This window comes from Apis cerana, linkage group LG14 (genome assembly GCF_029169275.1).
Source record: "Apis cerana isolate GH-2021 linkage group LG14, AcerK_1.0, whole genome shotgun sequence".
NCBI classification, from domain to species: domain Eukaryota; kingdom Metazoa; phylum Arthropoda; class Insecta; order Hymenoptera; family Apidae; genus Apis; species Apis cerana.
Genome location: NC_083865.1, coordinates 7,355,134 through 7,375,225, shown reverse-complemented (window position 1 = coordinate 7,375,225; position 20,092 = coordinate 7,355,134). Strand labels below are relative to the sequence as shown.

Genomic DNA, 20,092 nt, shown 5'->3' with positions numbered 1-20,092 from the left:
CACGATTCCTTAATATGAATGTAATTGTACCGATTAAGACTGATTAATCCCAATCCGATCTGTCACGAACAAAGACAAAGAGAGTGATGTAGAGTTCGGTATCCAAAAATACGTCCAAACATTCCCAAATATTCGCAAGAATCACGTATGATAATCCCTCTAACACGAAGCCCCTTCTCGAACGTATACCTCGAGGCGTACAACGCACAACCCCTTTCCCCTCCTCCGTCGTAAACTTGGACGGAACGAAGAAGAAATCCTCGGGAAGCTGGCTCTCACAGATGGGAGGGGAAACGGAGGAGGAAGATTACGAAACGAAGAGCACGGTGGCTCTTTGACTGAAGGGAACAGTGCCTACTACTTTGAAATTATACACCGTTTATGCCCTTATTAATGCGAGCCCTGGCAGATACGGGCGTAGATCGAGCAGGTTGAGTTATGATTCAGCCTCGTTCGTTACTTCCTTCCTACCTTCGTTTCCTTGCCTCGCTTTTGAGCCACCGCCGCCATAATGCCCCGTGATTAATCCCCCGGGCCACGGGCTTCCAGTATTCCAACGGTGGCGCGTCTCACCATCTTCTCCTCTCTCCCTCTCTCTCTCTCTTCTCCTCTCCTCCACTCGTCCAACGTGTACCTTTGTGGTGGGTACACCCTCGACGCGGATCAGTATTTCACCGGGCGTCCGGAATTTTAATACGCGGTTTTACCGGCGCGAGAGGCGTCATCCGTGGCTCCAGCCACGTTAGAATTTATACACGGCCGCGAGTGATCCGTAATTAGCCGGTATTACGTGCACACGGGTGCATTCTTTCCTCCTTTTTGCTCCCTCTCTATTTTTCCCTCTTTTCTCTCCATCGGTTGTCGTTGCATCACCGATCTTCTTTGTGATCGTTGTTTAGGCCGGCTTTTAGACACATCTGGGAGGGTTCGTTCGAAAGGTCGATTTCTTTGATGTCGAGTGGCAGATGATTCGAGGGGGGAGGGGGATATGCTGCTGTGATTCCTTTGCTGTCTCTGTTTTCCTCGGTCGAAACTCGTTCCCTTTTCTCGAAAGGGATTTCTCAGGGGCGAGATTTCAACGGCGGTTGAATGGAAGTAAAACCTCGCGATTGTTGCGAATAAACGCTTAAAAGAAATGCTTCTCCTCTTGAATATTTTCATTCAAAATTAATCCGTTCCATCGCGATAGAGGAAAAAATTAGAGGATGAAAATGTAGGAATATTCTCGCCGCTGTTGAGCAGAGTTGTAACTAACCAAGGGCGGTTTGGATCGTGTTTCAAAGGCATACTTCCAAATTGTCTCGCAGCTATAACGAGCAATATTTAAATATACTTATTTGACGCAACGTTCGTTTGTTCGTTGTTCATTTGGCAAAGACAATGCCGTTAAAATAGTATTCGGTTTCACAGTTTGCAAGGTGAAATCCTGAATATGCTTTATTATAAAATTGCACGCACATTAAATTCTAAATAAACTGATCTTCGACGCTCGTCTCACTCGATAATTAAACAAATTACAACGTTCTACCGATTATCGTACGTTTCGTTTCACGTCTGTTTAACATCTCATATAACAAAATGCTATCATAACTCTTTCGTATCTCCATTGATTTCTTACATACTTCGATTCATCGTCTTGCACACCGATGTATCGACAGATCAATTCTTCCAACAGTGTAACAATAATCACGTTTACACGTTGCATTGTTGATAAACGAGTTCTGAGCAAAAGAAGGAAAGGAGAAGTTTCTTCTCGATCGTTTAGCCTCTTAAGATATTTCGTTTAACAAGCTCGAGGCAGAATGCTCCTATGGGCCGTTCTACGGGATTTCATACGAAACACGTGTGCACGGGCAGACAGATTCGTTAGCGGACTAACCCGTAATCGTTAGCACGTCTGGAGTTACGGTTTAGATGGCACAACGTTACGCGATGGGTGATTAAAGACCTCGATGAGATAGGCGTGCATTGGTTAAGTGCGGCTCTATCCCTCCCTTCTTCGTCTCATCTTCCATCCTGGGTATCGTGTTCCCTTTCTACTTTGGATCATCCGAAGAAGTGAATTTCGAATTCGAATTCTCATCCGGATATCGAATATTCGAAATTTTATTCCCGATTTTTTGAGGCTCAAACATTTTAAAAAAGTTAAAAATGTGAAGCTCGCCCCAAACGAGCGAATAATAGGTTGATTATGCAACAAGGAGGGAAAAGGGGAGCGTTGAAAGTGGGGAATCGGGGAGATTCGTCCAGAGTCGCGATATATTTATATAACGCGGGGAATTGATTCGGGACGAGTCAACTTTCTGGTGGCGTTCTGCCAGCCGCCGAGAGTTCTGCCGATCCAAAGGAATTTAACCGGCGTCGGATGTGATCGAGGCGTCGCACCGTTATCATCCTTCTATCTCCTTTCTCCACTTGGGAAAAGTTTTCTTATTCGAAAAATTTGACGTGGAACATTTCGAAAGAATGTGCGTATGGTATTATGCAAGCATTATTATCTGTCGAGTTTGTTAAAGGATCCGTATATTTATGCAGTGAATCGGATCATTAGACGCGATCGAATTTGATATTGAAATTGAGCTTTTTCTTTAAATTGAGATTGTAAAAGTTTTAAAAGTCAGGATCCATATTTTTCTTTATTAAATATATTCCTTCCATCACTTTTGGTCCAATCATTTCCCACAATCTATTCCCAAGTATCATCTATTTATTTCCTCACTTATATAAATTGCTACAAATTGAGCTTCTTCTAAATTAAGATTATAAAACTTTTAAAAATCTTATTTCCCTTTTCTTCGAATTCCAAATCAAGATTTTTTTTATTAAATATATTCCTTCCATCACTTTTGGTCCAATCATTTCCTACAATCTATTCCCAAATATTATTTATTTATTTCTTCACTTATATAAATTGCTACAAATTGAGCTTCTTCTAAATTAAGATTATAAAACTTTTAAAAATCTTATTTCCCTTTTCTTCGAATTCCAAATCAAGATCCATATTTTTCTTTATTAAATCTATTCTTCACTTTTGGTCCAATCATTTCCCACAATCTATTCCCAAGTATCATCTATTTATTTCTTCACTTATATAAATTGCTACAAATTGAGCTTCTTCTCTAAATCGAGATTACAAATAATAATTACTTCCCCTTCAATTTCGAGATGCAAAACTTCCACTTTCCAATTTCTTAATCCCAAGTTTCTTTCGCTCGTTCTCCCGTGAAGCGTCAGAATAATCCGGAATGCGTTGTCCGCCTCCACCGCGTTAGAATAATTTTCCAAAACGTTTCGAGGTGATGGAGGGGGGGGAGGGCATTGTTATCCCCGCGTACACAGCCTCCATAACCTCCATAACACACCCGTTTACGAGGAACGTCAGACCGTGGCTGATAGATTCCTTCGTGGTGAGGGGAGAGAGGAGAGGGTAGGTCCCCCTCTCCGTTGCGATTCATCCAGCAGCTTGCATCCTGAATCGAATATCATTGTGCTACGTCATTAACACCGCGTTACGGGACCTACAGCAATTAGATAGACTCTCTCTCTGATCGATTGTACTTGTAACCAAATCTCTCGACGGACAAAAGCACGACTTGCTACACGATAATGCACTATCGTGGTATTGCAACGACGGTTCCGTGTTTGCATTCTCTGATGTCTCGCACTCCTCCGTTTCCTCCTTCGAAACCCTGCGGGGAACCGATCAATCGATATAATTAATTACAGGCGAAAGAAAGGAGCGTATCATATTCTTACATTTAAAATCGAGGATTGTCCGATTGGGTCGAGCGGTCGGGGTATATAAATTTATTTATTCAATTCTCTCGTGGACGGAAAGGAAAGGAGGAAATTGATTAAATGAATGATCAATTGTCGAGGAGAGGATAGACGCGATTATTTTTAATCGAGTCGATGATAACATGGACGAAAGTGGAAATGGTAGATTCGTTTGGAGATTTAATTACGTTAATTCCTTCGATTTTTAAGCTTTATTTTTTTTTTTTCACGATGAAACTGTTTAATCGATGAATGGGGTTTTTTTTTTCTTAACGTACGAGCTCGAATGAAAATAGAAATAGTAGAAATTATTCATTCGGTATATAAATTTCCTTTATTTAATTTCTTATTTTTCTTAATTTTCGAAAATGTATGTACATACGAAATGTTGGTCGAAAGGTTTTAGAAAGGTTCGGGAAAGACAAAAGTAGGGATGATGGTTAAAGAGAGGAGAGGATTCGAGGGTTTGTCGAGAGGATGTTGTGGCTCGGGGATCCTAGGTCAAGGACGATTCTGATTAGGGTGGTGAGATAACTGTGGCCGAGCGAATTACGATGTCTCGCTTCTCCCCTCCCCGCACCTTGCCAAGTAATTGCCTAAGTAATTTTTCGTCCAATTCGATTCATCTTAAACGATTCATCTTTCAATGAAAAATGAATCAGAAAAATCATTGCCACGAATAATAATTCTTCCTTTTTCTCGACGAAAAATAATTCGTCGTATCTATTCGTTTTAAATTTTATAAAAAAAAAGGAAAAGAAAAAAAAGAAGTCAGTAAACAGATGTTATAAACCGGAAGTATACGTAAGTATCCTATATCTTGGACAACTTTTCAAGGATTTCAGTTGGATATTCCGCCCTCGAGAAGATATTTGCGCTTACACTGGCGCGTTGTCGGCGCTCTTTGACCCTCTCGTTCGCTCGAGAGTCTGAAGTGGATTTCCGCGGGGGAGAAAAAAAAAGAGAAGAGAGAAAAAAAGATTCAACCTTCCTTTTTTCCCCCCGTTCCCAACGCGCCAGTTTTCGAAACGAGATTTGCGACCCGCCAACTTCTCCTTCTCCTTCTCGTTCTCGTTCTCGATGGGATAAGATTTACGAATTGGCGAATGCTCGCTCGCAGAATCGGCTATTCCACAAGTTCAAGTTTCAAGCGCAACGCTTCAACTTCCAACTACTCTTACGAAAAATTAATAAATATTGATTTCACGGAAATTTTCTTGAGATAATTTGCTTCGATTTGTCTCGTTAGTATCCCCTATATCAGATCGTCGAGATCAAAGAGATGGCATCGTTTTTTCTTTTTATTATTTTTCGTAAAGTGTCGACTTCTTTCCTCTTGATATCCTTATAAATTATAATCCGGTCGAGCGCGATCAGTTTATTATCAGACGTCAATTAAATAAAATACCGTGATCAAAAATTATTTTATTATAACACAAATAACATCTCAAATTTGCTTTCACAAATTTCATTCGAGACTGGATCGCATCCAACTAATAGGATACAAAGTAACGAATACTCCTTAAAATTACTCGTTAAAATTATTTTTTCAATTTCATTCCTCAAAAAGGAAAAGAAAAAACGTTCTCTCTCTGTTACTCACCGCTGTTGGACAAACGGTGATTTATAATTAAAAAAACACGAGGATTGTTCGGATGGAACAAACGGATGTTATAAAATATTGAAAAGGAGGTGGTGAAAATTTACCGGTTCCGTACACGTTGTTTGCCTTATCCCCGCTTAAACAATCGCCACGAATCGTCGCTATTATCCTGATCGCCGCGGCTGAAAAGCAAATTGCCACCCAAAATTGATTTCCCTGCATTGAATCCGTCCCTCGATTCGAATCTCGCGCGGTTAACTGAAATCCGAGCGACGGCTTCTCTTGGATTGAAAAAAAGAAATAAAAGATAAAGAATGGGAAACGATGGAGGACAATGAAGGCTGTTTTCACCTTTTCTTCTTCTTCTTCTTCTTCTTTCCAAATCAAACTCCACGTTTCACTGTCGTTCTCTCGCGAAACCGTGATGCTTTCGTCGTGCGAGTTTCCACGCTCTCGAAGATTTATTCGTAGGATGAAACGAGTCTTTTGTGCATCGAATCGAAAGAAACGTTTTTTCTTTTGGTATCTTTCGTTTATAATCCCCGAAATATTCGAGGAATATTCGATTGGAACGAAAAATATTTGGGTATATATTTCTCTTTTAAATACTTGTGAGAAATACTTTCTTCGTTAAATTATATTTAATATAATTTTAGCTCTAACTAATATAAATCTAAAATAATTTCTTATTGTAACATATTCAATAGATGGAAAAGTCATTCTTTGCCTTTTATTTTCTTATCCCCTTATTTGTATAAAAATATAATTCCTCGTAAATTCCAGTAACGTTATTCTATTTCTAAAAACTTTTTTTTCCTAAATATAACTTTCAACGATGTTAACGCAACAGAAACAACGATCGTACGTACACGTCTCTCCACGTAAAACGAACGAGAATCATTTTTGCGCGGACGTTTTCCTACAATTTTCTTCCATCGTGTTACCGCACAAGGAAGATACGCGCATAAACTTTCGACTTTACACACTCGTCTTCTTCTCCTCCTTCTCCTTATTATTACTTTTTCCTTTTTTTCTCCAGAGAGACCACGCCCCGATACTTGTCCAACGATGCATTTACGCGCGTTTCGAACATCTTTCCATTGACTTTTCGTCAATGATGGTTGTTAAATTGGGGAAACGGAAGCAGAGGCAGTGTCTATCTTTCCACAAGTTGAAACGCGCGAGTTATTTCGAGTATTATTGGGCTTTGACGCATGGATTTTAAAGTTTCGAATAAAAGCTGTTAAACGGAGGATACGTTTAAGGCGAAATGACCGAAGTTTTTAAAACATATTGAGAGATAAAAATGAGGGATGAGAGAAGATGCGATATCTGTGGTTTCAATTTATCGAATGGAATATACGGCGAGAAATTGAATCTATTCGAATGTTTTGAAAATTAGTAAAATATTTTAAAAAGATCGTAAGGTTATCTCTTGTAAATAAATATCCCACGGCCCACGTGTTTTACTCGTAAAATAAATTTAATACGAGGGATTAAAATGATCGAATATTACGCGATATTTAATATTATTAAAATATTTAATGCTATAATAATTATTTCAATATTACTTACTTTCGTAGACGTTTATGCAAATTCATCAGACCAATTAAATTCCTAATTATGGAAATGGAATTTAAATAATAAATATTCGATTCATTCTCCAAATAACACGATACAATGTCTATACTGCATGTTTAAATGTTGTTATATTTATTTTATCCTTGTGCATTTCTCATCAATGCGAAAACGTCCATTTAACCGTTCGTTCTTCACTTCACAAACGTCTAATGAATGAAAAATATATATATATATATATTTTCTTTTTTTTTTTTTACGAACAAAACGAGATGTAAAATCGTTAACCGAGTCGAGAATAATGATGGAAATTCGTTCTCGTGTTTCAGGTATCGGCGAGTACAGCTGCCACGGCCAATTTCTGTAACACGTAAGTTTTACCACGATATTTACAAGGAGATTTAATTGACGGAATAGTGGCCGTTCAAATATCGAGCAACGACAAGATTAATAAATCACGTAACTTTAGTTTCGCGCTAATGCGCCGTTTTACGATCGGCTCATTGCCACGAAGTGCGTCATAAAGAATCTAATAAAATTCATCCGTCCCGGATATACTGTCTTCGTATGAATTCGTGCCAGACAACACCGTTTCTCTTTGTTTCTCGTTTCGTTTCTCCTCATCGTTCGAACGATTTTCTCCTTGTTCGAGAAAGTAAAGTAAATAATTCGAAGAAGGGAAAAAATTTAACTCCTGATATCGATTGTGCCAATTTTCAATTATATTTATGTGGCAACATTTTTACCGATATTCACTTTGCTTCTTCGTTCGTTAGAAATATTTTTAAAAATATTCGTAAAGAATCCTTATATAAATCATATACGATATAAATCTTCGATTTCCTTAAATTTCGATTCGACCCTCTGACGTTAGAAGGAAAAGATCCAATGATCAAAATCCTAAGAGAAAGTAATTAAAAGAATCGTCAATGTACAAATTATCGTAACGTGAAGGAAGAAATCAGCGAAAGAAGAATAACACGTGTTTTCCAAATAAAATTTTCAACCGAAACGTGGACTAGTTGAAATAGTTAAAAAATAATCGTCCATGGATGAAAGAATAAAAAAAAAAAAAAAGAAAAAAAAAGAAACTGAAACACATCGGCATCGAGAAACGAAAACGAAAAGAGAGAGAAGGAACAATTTCAGGTCTGGAGGGAGGATTACCTAGCTTTTGGAAATATTTGTGTAACCCAATTTGCAGGAGAGACGAGGAGGGGAGGGGAGGGTTTTTTTCGGAGGCTAAGAATTTCCACGGTGTATTTTTTTAAAGCAAACAAACCAGAGTCGTTAACCGTTAAAAAAATCTGGACAAAAGCGTTCTCTGGAAAGCGTTCCGGAAGCGATTTGGAATTTTTGCCGCCACCCCCTCCCTCCCCTTTCAACTTCTCGCATTAATAATCGCGCTGCCTCTGCGGAAAATCATTGTCCGCACAAGTCGTGAAACGAATGTGGAAATTTTTGCCACCTGTCTAAGTGATAAAAAGGGGGGAGAGGAGGAGGAAGGAGGGGCGCGTTTGACTAGGTGACCTCCATCCCCTTTTTTTGCCCCGTATGTTTGCCACCCTTCGACCGACGGGGGGCCCCTGGCAAAAAGATCGTTAGCGGGGATCTAGAAATGGTACACCGATGCCGCTTATCGATTCTAATTTACCGGAAAGTCATTACCGCGCTAAAAACTCCCTATTTCCTTTCCATAATTTCGCCTCGAATTGGACCTGGACACTCGGTTATCCCGATGTGGATGTTCAGGGACTCGATGGGTTCTCGAATTTTTGGGAGAAGGGATTGATATATGATTTGCTGTTGCATATTTTCTTTTATTATACGCAGAGTTACGTTTTTTTCTTTCGAATGGAATCGAAAGTTCAATTATAAAATTGTGTTTATAGATAGGTTATAAATTATATTTTTCAAAGTATGGATGAAGTAGTTTCGTCCTGTGCACCGATTAATAAGAAAATAATTTGTAAAGGATAATTGTTAAATTTCAAAAATATTTTGAAGGGGAATTTTTCCAAGTGTAAAGTCGTAACGAATATTCTATATTATTTATATATTTTTCATCATAATATCGTGTTAAACGTATATCGGAATCGATGAAATATCAAATTTCAGCCTGTTTGAGGCAATTTTATCATTATGCAAATAGTGATAGTGTTAAATTCCGGTTAGTTTAATCTTGGATCCGATCGGTGAAACAATTCCGATTTTGCCTCGACTCGATTCGAGCACGTTCAATCGTGCATATTATCGATCTAATCTTATCCAACAACGATTCCAAATAAATATTAACGAACCGACGTATTATATCTATAATCATCTTAATATAATTCCTCGCGATCGACGAATCGTCTCTCGATGATCGCGAAGTCGAAATGTTGTAATCTGAAATCCGATCTGTCAGAAGCCGTGATTATTCTAATGCATCGAGCCAAGCAGCAGGGTGAATCGCATCGAATCGACTTAATATTCATCCTCGAACCGCTTACAAATTGTATTCTCAATTTTCACGAGCCACCCTCGTGATTCGACCCCGGTACACGCTTAATGCAGCGTCCACATCGATCACTCTTTTCTTCTTATTAAATTCTCCTCCGAATTCTCGTGGAATACATCAGTGATCGATTCGAAATTTTTGGAAAATTTTGAAATTCACCAAAAATCGAGATGTGTGATCCATCTTCGATTGTTTCGCATTGTCATTTCTTTTTTTCCTCGAAAATTTTGAGACCTAAGGGATTCCTAAGGGATGGAAAGACTTTTATTAAAGTCTATTCGCATAATTCCAAATACCAAAGAAATTTTTCAATATCAATTCAATTTTCCAATCATTCTTCGTCTTTTCGATGTCGTTCGCAGAAATCGATCATACACAATAAACAATTACCACCAGTGTTATAAAAATAAAAATGGAGTATCCATCCTCGAACAAATCCAACGATCTTTAACCCGAATCAATCTTTCCCAAGCAATTTCTCCGCCGATATGGACGCAGCATAAAGATCCTCCGATTCGACGATCGTTGGAGAGGGGATAGAGGAGGGTGGGGGGTGACTTTTATCGAGACAGGAGAAGTCGAGCCGATTTATACAGGGTCCGAGCGTCGAGTGGACCATTAAATCGTAAGCCTGTGCAATTACATCCCGATCAGATGATGTTGATTCAAGCCACGCTCCTCCAAGATCGTCAAAGATGCCGTTTATTATTCGTGATGGTCGATTAGTCGACGAATAGTCGCGACACAGGCGCCTCTTTATCGAGAGTTTCCCGTTCGAGTGGTTCGAGGAATCGAGGGAAGAGCGAGAGGACTTTGAGGGAGATTGAAACGCCGAAAGAGGCGCGCTATTGGCGGCCATCGGTGTCTGTCTTGTTTGGAATTTAAAACGAGTAACTCGGGTTCGATGGTATGGAAAAGACTCGATGGGATGTGCACGTTTGATTTTGTTTCCTTTTCCCCTGATTGTGCTTGTAATATTCATCGGCGAAGAAATTATCGCGTATAGAAGCGTTGGAAGATAGAAGAAACGTCTTTTGTCGTATTTTAATCTTCGTTGAGATAACGAGGGAAAATGAAGGACAACAATTTTGAGCTTAATTTTATTCTCACCGAGTCTTGTTAAATATTTAGCAGCCGAGGATTTGTTGATATGGGAATTGAGAGATGGAGAAATTTTGAAAATGAAGAAAATATTTTATTATTGTTGTTATTATTATTATTTTTTGTGGAAAAGTCCAATACAATGAGTGTATTATTGAATGAAATGAAGAAATAGGGAAGCATTAACGTTCTCAGATCGAAGATGCGCGAGATAAAAATCCGTTATTCTCTTATTCCCCGTCCACGAGAAGAATAAAAATGAAATTACCTTATTTTTAATCTCTTTATTCCTCGTTAAAATTAATTTTAAAAGGGAAAGGAAACAAACTTATTTAATTATCCATACTAAAAATTAAAATATCGATTTTCGCGAAAATCTGAGAGAAATGAAATATAAAATTCGCAGGCGCGACCCGACTAAAAGTATATAACGAAACATCAGAGAGACATTGTGCGTTTGACAGGTAATTCTCTAAATGTTTAACTTGCTCTTTCCTGATAAAAAAAAAAAAGAAAGAAAGAAAGAAAGAAACGGTGTATTCGTGAAAAAGAGATTGTAACTTAATTTATTCCCAATAGAGTATCTTGTCTTAATTTAAAAATCCATGCTGTTTGTCGTTGAATATCAAAGGAGGAAGATAGTAAGACGAAGGGAGACAGTTTAATTAATCAGACGTTTCAGTTGAAATTCATAAAAAACGCGGGGAAACAATATGAAAAAGACGAGGCATAAATATTTAAACAAAAAGGAAAGTCTTGGAAACGCAGCCTCTTTTCTCTCCAGGCTCTTCGGTTCTTTAATCAATGAGCACCGAGAAAACTTCCGTAATTCCGCCTGTTTCCTTCCTTTTCTCTCCACTGTATGCGAAATTATATGGTGAAAAAAAAGAAGAAGAAAAAAAAAATATTTACTCGTTCAAACTGGGGTTCATTAAAAAATAGAAAAAAATGGAGGAGGGACTTAACCCTTGGAATATTAAAATAGAATAATCGAAATTCTTTTTTTAATTCTTCGATAATAATCCCACTTATGGTGGAAAATTGTCCCTTCAAACTCGTCCAAACGGGAATTCGTTAAAAAAATAAGAAAAATATTATATTAGAATTATCAATATTTGATAGAAATATATTTCCAACGTTATTCAAATTTGTATAGAATAATTGGATTACGCTTGAAATGACGTTTTTAAGTCGTAAACTGTATTGCACTCGAAGAATTAAACATTCCATAATAATTTTTAATCTCAAGTCAAAATTATAAGATAAATTCAAAACCTTATTTAAAAACCCGCTATCATCTACTCAAAACTATTTCAAACTTAGTCAAATCGCTACAGTATGCTTGATAAATCGACGATTTCCAATTTTTAAATCCTAAATTAAAATTATAAATTCAAAATTCAATTGAAAAACTTATAATCATCTACTCGAAACTACTTCAAACTTAATCAAATCGCTGCAATATTCTTGCTAAATCGTAAATCAAGATCATAAGACAAATCGAAAATTCGTTCGAAAATCTTTTAAAATTATCTTCTTTCAAGGATACTCCAAACCCGGCCAAACCAAACCAAATTGAACCAAATTGAATGTGCGAAATCACGATTCCAAGTTTGCCTGTCGAAACTGTTCTCGAACGAGTTCTTGGCCTCGTTAAAAAGTGCTCGGAAGTATGTATCGGTTATCGAGAATGTCTCTGCTCGGTTGAATAGCGTTGTGACACTCCCCCTGTGAAATCACTTTCGTGAACGATTCTTAAAGATCGCCAAACGGGAGAGATCGGCCATCCTTCGCCTTCCTTCGAAATTCTCCTCACGCAAAATATCGACGCCGATTCCGATAACTTATGACGGTTCCACCACTTCTACGGTGATTGCCTTTTGTTACCGGTGAATAGCGCCTCTCTCCTACCTCGCCCCCCCTTCCCAACTCCCGTGAACAGAAAATGGACCCCCCTCTCCTTCCCAGGGACAACTTCTTTCCCACTGAAACTGACCGCAGCTGAGTAGGCGTCCAGACTGTGCGCGTATGTATGTACAGGGTGTCTGGAATCGATGGCACGAATAGGAGGAATAATTGGGACGAGGAAAGGTTATGATTAATCGAAAGAGGAAAAATAAAATTTCGGCGAAATTTGAAAATTCGTTTGATAGAAGTTGAGAATGATCGATTCGTTAGATTTAAATTTTGTATAATAGCATAAGAATAACTTGGAGAATGTTTAATAGAGTAGTATATAGCTAGGATATTAATGTATAAATAAAATGATTAATTAATCGAGGTCAAGTCTATTTCTCAACAACTATTAATTATTAATTCACGTTATATCGATATACAATATTACATTTATTAGTCTATATTTGAGCCTCGATTATAAATTAAAATAATTCGAACGAATAAATGTACAAGAAAGTACGATAATTAAAGTTAGAGGACGATGAAGGAACGTTTCAACTTCCCCAACAAATCGCACATACGCTCGACAAATCTCCAAATCCAATTTTCCCTACCAACTTACCTATTCACATCTCCCCGAAACAAAACTAAAAGAAAAAAAGAAAAAAGGGAGGGAGGGAGAGAAAGAGAGAGAGAGAGAGAAAATTGATATTTCTCGGATTTCGAACAATCGATATCCACCTCGACGGTCCTGTTACAATTTTACAGGGAATATTTTGATATTTTGCGCTGGAACTTCCACTTGGAAAACATTCGACGATACCGGCAGGCGTACGTGCACGTTGGCAGGAAAAATTCAGCGTAAAAACACAAGCCTGAGATAGAAGCCGCGTAGTAGACAAATATGTAGAAGGAAGGACGATCGATCGATCCCCGCTCCGTATCCATTTAATTTTCAGATTCTATTTTCAAATGACGATCGTCCACCTCGTTTGCCTTCCCCCCCGCGCTTCTTTTTCCTCTTTCTTCCCCGCGTGTCGAGGAGGATTCCATCCGGGTGGATGGAAGTTGGAGGAAAAAAGAGGGCGGGGGGAGTGGACGGCGGCATTCCTTTCTGTGCGTAACAAAATTAAATTCTCCGACGACGGATTGGTAACCGCCGCATTCTTCTGCGTGTGGAAAAACTAATTGCACGCCGGCTTCTCTCTCGTCTTCAATGAATTTCCATGGCCGTCGGCCGTTATTCAACGTTGCCGTTGGAGGGAAAAAAAAAAAAAAAAAAGAAAATACGGAATGTTTCGCGTCCGTGTCATTTTGGAGAGAGGTTTGACCGCGTTTCAGCTCGTGGAAAGGAACGACGAGATTCGATCGATCTTTTTTTTACAGGGATTCGTTAATTTGGATAATTACTTGGATAATTAATTTATTGTTTTTTCTTCTTCTTCTTTATTTTTATTTTCCTTTTTTTTTTATTTTGCTTTTCCTCTGGGTTCGGTTGGATTGAATAGGTTCGCCTCCGTTTGACTTCGTTTTTCGATTTTCGGTTTCTATATATATATATATATATTTTGTTTTTCGTTCGTTTGTATCGATATTGTAATTGCACGCTTATGAGCTTTATCGTTAATTATTGAAATTGAAATAAAAGAAATCAAGTTTTACGAATTCAAATTTGATGAAATATGTAACGTCTAGACACACTCGTTCGTTTAAATTCTTCTATCGGAAGAATTCTTCTTCTCTATAAATAAATTAATATCGTATTATAAAATCAAAATTGATCTCGTTGAAAAATATTTTTCGAAGCGTGCCGCGATCGATGATCGAACGAATTGTTTTTTCTGCTTCTTTAAATTTTATGAAATCATAACGTCCTTCTCTTACACGAATAATTCCTGGCACACTCGATAATTAATTTCATCAATTTTTCTCTTTCACGAAAGAGAGGAGGGAGGGGACCGTGTTTTCGTATTGTTCATCGTTCATCGCTTAACTAACAACGCAGCTCGTTAAAAAAAAAAAAGGGAATAACATTAGCGGTTTCTATCGTTCCACTGACACTTTGCTCGTTAAGAGTTTACTCATCGCAATTGAAAATTGCGCCACCGCCTCCATTGTTTCGCAACTCGATGCTTTACCGACTCCGGTAGCCAACGATTCAAACGAGACAGTTTGTCGACAGTTTCCATGCTTTTTGCTTCGAGCTTCGAGCATTCTGGAAATTTAATTATCCTCGCCTCGTCTAAGCCGCCATATGTGGATACGTCGTTGTTACGATTGGCCGAAAAAGGAAAAATTTCGATTCGTTATTTTCTTCTTTTTTCTTTTTCTTTCTTCGTGACTCCAGTGGAATTAAATTGATATCTTTCTCCTCCTCCCCCGAATCTTGATCGATATTTTCGATAAATTTGATCTTCTATCACTCGAACTACTTTTCTCTTTCCTTTGACAATTTTTGATTAGACCAAGTTCCGCTTTATCGAAACGGCATTCTATTATCTATGCCGTTCACAATTCACAATTTTTCGAAATTCACTTTGCGACTTCTTCCCTCGAATTCGTCCCTAAATTACACTCGACGCGGCCGTGTACGTATTTCAATGTATATTTTTAAAAAAAAAAAAAAATGTTTCATCTCTTCGTATATTCCGTCGAACGACGAATAATTGGTAAATTGACAAGTGACAATGTAGATTATAAACTTTTGTCACCGCGCGAGTTTCTCAATTCTCCAATTTTTTTCCTAATTTTGTTCAACTCGCAAAAGTTCTCAACGTGCAAAATTCTATTCTAAATTCATCGTCAATCTTACGATAATTGTTACAACTTTGAGAGACTCTTTATATAGTTTTCTTCATTCCTTCGTTATTTCATCATTAAAATTATTACAATTCTAAATTGCACGATCTGATTGATCATTAATTAAATTTCACTAATATTAATTCAGTTCACAAAACATTATAAATAACGATTCGACAAATTGTGTTATAGATAAAATTATTAAATGAGGATAGGGATATTTCTTTTTCCTTTTTTTTTTTTTTTAAAAAAGGATAATTTATATTTCGGCACGCAACGTGTTCGTGGAAAGGTTCATCGTTGCGCGCAAATTAACAGTATGAGGCAGGTTTATGTCGCCATTGATCGTCACTTTAATACCGAAATTTTTTTTTCTTTTTTTTTTTTTCCCTCCTCTATCACGCGGGTAAAAATCCTTTAAAATGTTACCGGTAGAAAATTGCTGTTTTCCAGTTTTAATAATGGTATAGATTTTCGCGTACGACGCGACAAATAATTTCATAAATTGCACTTGCTCTTTTCCGGTATCGCTGGCTCCGATTGCCAGGGAACTGTTTAAATTCCGGTATTAAAATGTTAACTCTGTATCGTTTTACTGCTTTTTCCATTTCGTATTTCAAACAGAAGGATAAATAATTTGTATGAAATTATCTTTTGCTTTATTTTTGCAGGGGGGGAGGAGGTGGGATTAAATTAATTTCGTTAGAGAAATTTTGAAATGTTTATATCTTCGTTGCATCGTGGCATTTGTTTTGTATAAACCCTTGTCAGAAATTGAAAATTTGTCCGATGAAAATAAGAATTTGAAAAGTGATTTCAAGGATTTATTATTTATTCGTAAATTGAACGTGTTTGTGTCCAAGACTGATCGTTTGTTCTTGCATTCTTTTAAAGAGATACGAAAGAATTTTAAAATAATTACGTATCCAAGCGATAAATCACAATTAAAATCTTAAAATCTCAAAATAGACTGATTAATAGACAGATACGTAACATTTACCATACGAATGGCGAACCAATCTTCTTTTAAATCTTTTTCCAAAAAAAAAGAAAGGAAAAAAAAGGAAGATATATCCGTAAAACGAGCAAAAGAGTAATTTCGTTCACGTTTAGCCGAAGGTAAGGAAAAGATTTCCGCTTATTCCCAGGCAGGATGGAGAGGGGATGATAGGAAGGGATGTTAAGAAAAGGTGGAAACATTTCTAGCGCAACTTCCTCCCTGACAAACTTACCCCTCACCCCTTTTTCGAGCGCTTTCCAAAGTTTCCTTTCGCAAAGTTTTACCTTGACCCAGCAGGCATCGGGAGTATGAAGTGCAGTGAGAATGCGCGCAACTGGTTGGCCCGACAACTTTGCCGACACGTGAGAATTGCAGATGCTTCCTCGCGCCTCTTCGCTTTTAAACGTCTCTGTGGAAGCTGTTAGACGCCGTGCTCGTTTCTTCTCCTCTTCCCTTTCATTTTCGTCCCTCCTTGTGTATCTTCTTTTTTCCTGCCCCGTCTCTTTCTCTCCCCGTCCTTCTCGCCTCCTCCTCTCCACCCTTTCTTTCTTTCTTTCTTTCTTTTTTTTCGCCCCTCGAGGCGTCACCGAGGAATGTTGAAGTTGGCAACAGTGGATGAGCAATGCGTTTCCGCGAAGTTGGCAGAAGTTGGAAGGGGAGGAGTGGTCTATTTCTTTCGATTCATTCGAAAAATTCAAAAGCGAATTTTTCTCCGTATTTTCGACCGATGTTTGAATATTGATACGAATATTGACAAATTAGTCAGTAAGAAATATACCTATTTCTTTAAATCTTCGTTAATAATAGAAATGAAATTAAAACGTTTCCGCTTTTGAACGCAAAAATGCATTTCGTCAAATAATAATTCCGAGGGAAACGATTTTACGTACTCTCTCCTCCTACTCCACGTGTAATTTTATCCATATCCTCGTTTCCCACAAATTTCCACAAAATCGACGGATTCGCGACGGATTGATAGCAATGATACCGATATCAGATTTACCATGGGCCAAAATCGATTTATTAAACGTAATTATAATAGATCTCGTCAAAAGCCAGGATTTACGATTCCGACTATTATCGCGTTTGTAGTGCGATAGTGGTGGCGATAGGGGTGGGTCGAGTTTAAATTTTTTATCGTGTTTTCACGTTGGCAGTTAAATATAATTTCGCACCCCCAGGAAATGGCAGGCAGTGATGCCGAACAAAACGGATTTGAGGGGAGAGAGAGAGGGAGGGAGGGAGGAAGGGAGAGAGGGAGAAAGAGAAGGAATAAAAATGAAAATAAAAAATTCGTTTCATCCGAAGTTTTTTGCTATGCGATTCGAGGGAGATGAGAATCGGTTGTTTAAATCGAATAATTTTGTTTCCCCTCCCCCCCCACTATTCCTCCTCCTCCCATCACTGTACGAATTGCGGTCGTTTGTCACGTTTGACGTACAGAAAATTCTTGCTCGCGCTTCATCGCTGATCAAACGATCCGAGCGTTTCGAATATTTCAATGATGATTCTTTATCGTGGCCGCACACCGCCTGTCCCCTTTATGAGAATGAAAATCGTTTAATCGAATAATCCTTTTCTTTTCTTTTCTTTCGTTTATGAAAAGTTGTGGGTATTTATTTGTTTTTTTTTTATTTAATAGGAATGAATAATACTTATTTGGAACGGAACGAAGTGAATTTATTTGGAAGGTTTAGTTGGAAATCTTGGAAATAAATTTTCTTCATTTTGAATTAATTCCATAATGATATATAGGGAGTAAAGCAAAGTGTGTTCATTATTAACAAGAATTTGTACTTTTCTAGAGAAATGAGAGGATGATAAATATCGAGACGCGACAAATAAAAATAACAAGTGGAATCATGTTTACACAATAATTATTCCAATAGAAATATATTCTCGACGAATTTCAAAATTTTGAATTTTTAATCTTTTTAAGTCTCTTTCTCTCTCTCTTTCTTCCTCGACATAATTCGTTGTTGTTTTTTAAATATGTATATTTCATAGATGGATTGGTAATAGAAGGCGTTTTCAATTTCTCAGGGATGAAAATAATTACGTAAGATGGAATATTAACGCGGTCTGATGACAGGTGAGAAGACATAAATACAGGATTGAAGCAATGTATCACAATTTTACATAATTGAGTGACAGACGCGTTGGCAGTGTCGCGCGTTGTCGAGTCAACTGTCCGACCGATGTCATTTAAATAATTGCCGTGGCATATTCGTCGAATTAATAATGAATAACTTCAATCGTGTTTAACAACTCTCCAAAGCGTTTTCGCTTCGTGTCCGCGCGTTTGATTGAAGTGGAACAAGATTTTCGTCGAAACATTATTATTTTTTTTTTTTAATCCGCTAAACGACGATATTCTCCATGATTTGTTTAAACGTAAATTTAAATCCCGAGTGGCCACAAATATTTGCAATTCGCAAGGCGGTCAACAATTTTTTAATAATTCCCGATATGACAATAGAATTCCAAAAATTTCGAATAAATAAATTTTTAATTGCTCCCTCGACTCGTTGCGTAATAAAAGTATTCCAAATATTTCGAATATAATATGAAAAAAAAAGTAGTGATTCAATTTTACGTTACTTCTTAAAACGAAAGTCTCAGATATTCCAAATACGAAATAAAAATTTCTTTTAAAATATATTCTTAAGCAAAAAGAAAAAAAAAATTAATACATTTTAACCGTCAAATAAAAGATATAATTATCGAAAGAACTTATTCTAAAATATCAAACGTATCATCCATTTTATCCATTCTCAAATATCTTTCTCAAAATATTAAGAAAAAAATACAAAATGTAATATAATCATTCTAAAATTTAAAGATAAAATATAAACATTCCCATATACACAATTTACGAAAAGTATTTACATAATCCGAACGTGAAAAATACTTGGAAAATCTACCGCTTAATAGTTTAATAATTATACCATTCGTCTTGCGAGCGGTGCAAAACAGTTTCTCTGAGCGCGTGAAAACACTAACAAGCTCCTCTCGTTGCGGAACACTTAGCCCGGCTGCCAAATTGAACGCGTGATTTAATTCGTGCAACGCGTCAAACATGGGGCCGCCATTTACGTCGATAGGTGACAAGCCAATTAAACGTAGCGAAGCGTTACGTCTTATGTATACACCGTGCTCGTTTCTCGAGCCTTCCTTCGTTGCTAATCAGGGGCAAAGAACCGTGAAGAGATCCGGTTCCGTCACGGTTTCCCCGCTAGTATCGCTTTCCAACCAGCGCATCGCAGCCTGGCAACCTGCGGCTTCGACCTCGTATATATAACCGCGCCAACCGATGCACAGGGACATGGAAATCCTAAAATTAGTGAGGATCGATCTGGTCCCCGAATCGATATCATTTCAGCGAGAATTTTAGGTTATTTTTGTATTCGAGTTTGGACGCAAAAAATATCCTTTTTCTTTTTCTTCCGCGCACATCAAGAGTTCAATTACGTTACGTATTTCTAATATCATGGAAAATAAGTCAGATTCTGTCATCGAGAATTAGAAGCACGCATCTCATTTGAGCATCTCACGTGCCAGAATTGGAATATTTCAAAATTCTCTCTTAGTAGCTCGATATGTAGCACCACGTACAATTTCCAAAGAAAATGGTATATAATATAATAATTTCCATTAACTTTATTCTCAATTGTTAAATGCAAAGAGGAAGAAGAAAGATTTTAGAAGAAATTGAATAATCGCTGTGATACAAAATAAATATAAATAATCCGATATTTCTTCGAGCAAAAATTCCAAGGATCGATCCCATTATCTCAATTTTGATCGATGCATCGATTTCGAAATGGCCTCTATCCTG

General features: G+C 37.5%; 1 protein-coding gene across 11 annotated transcripts in view; it reads left to right on the top strand.

Moving 5' to 3' along the window:
- The window catches only part of LOC108000705 (uncharacterized), a 306,652-nt gene that overhangs the window by 110,220 nt on the left and 176,340 nt on the right, over positions 1–20,092 (top strand). For all 11 annotated transcript variants that reach the window (XM_062084417.1, XM_062084420.1, XM_062084426.1 and 8 more), the window contains one exon: positions 7,288–7,328. In XM_062084417.1, the coding sequence (XP_061940401.1) occupies positions 7,288–7,328 (41 nt within the window). The remainder of the gene's footprint in view (positions 1–7,287; positions 7,329–20,092) is intronic.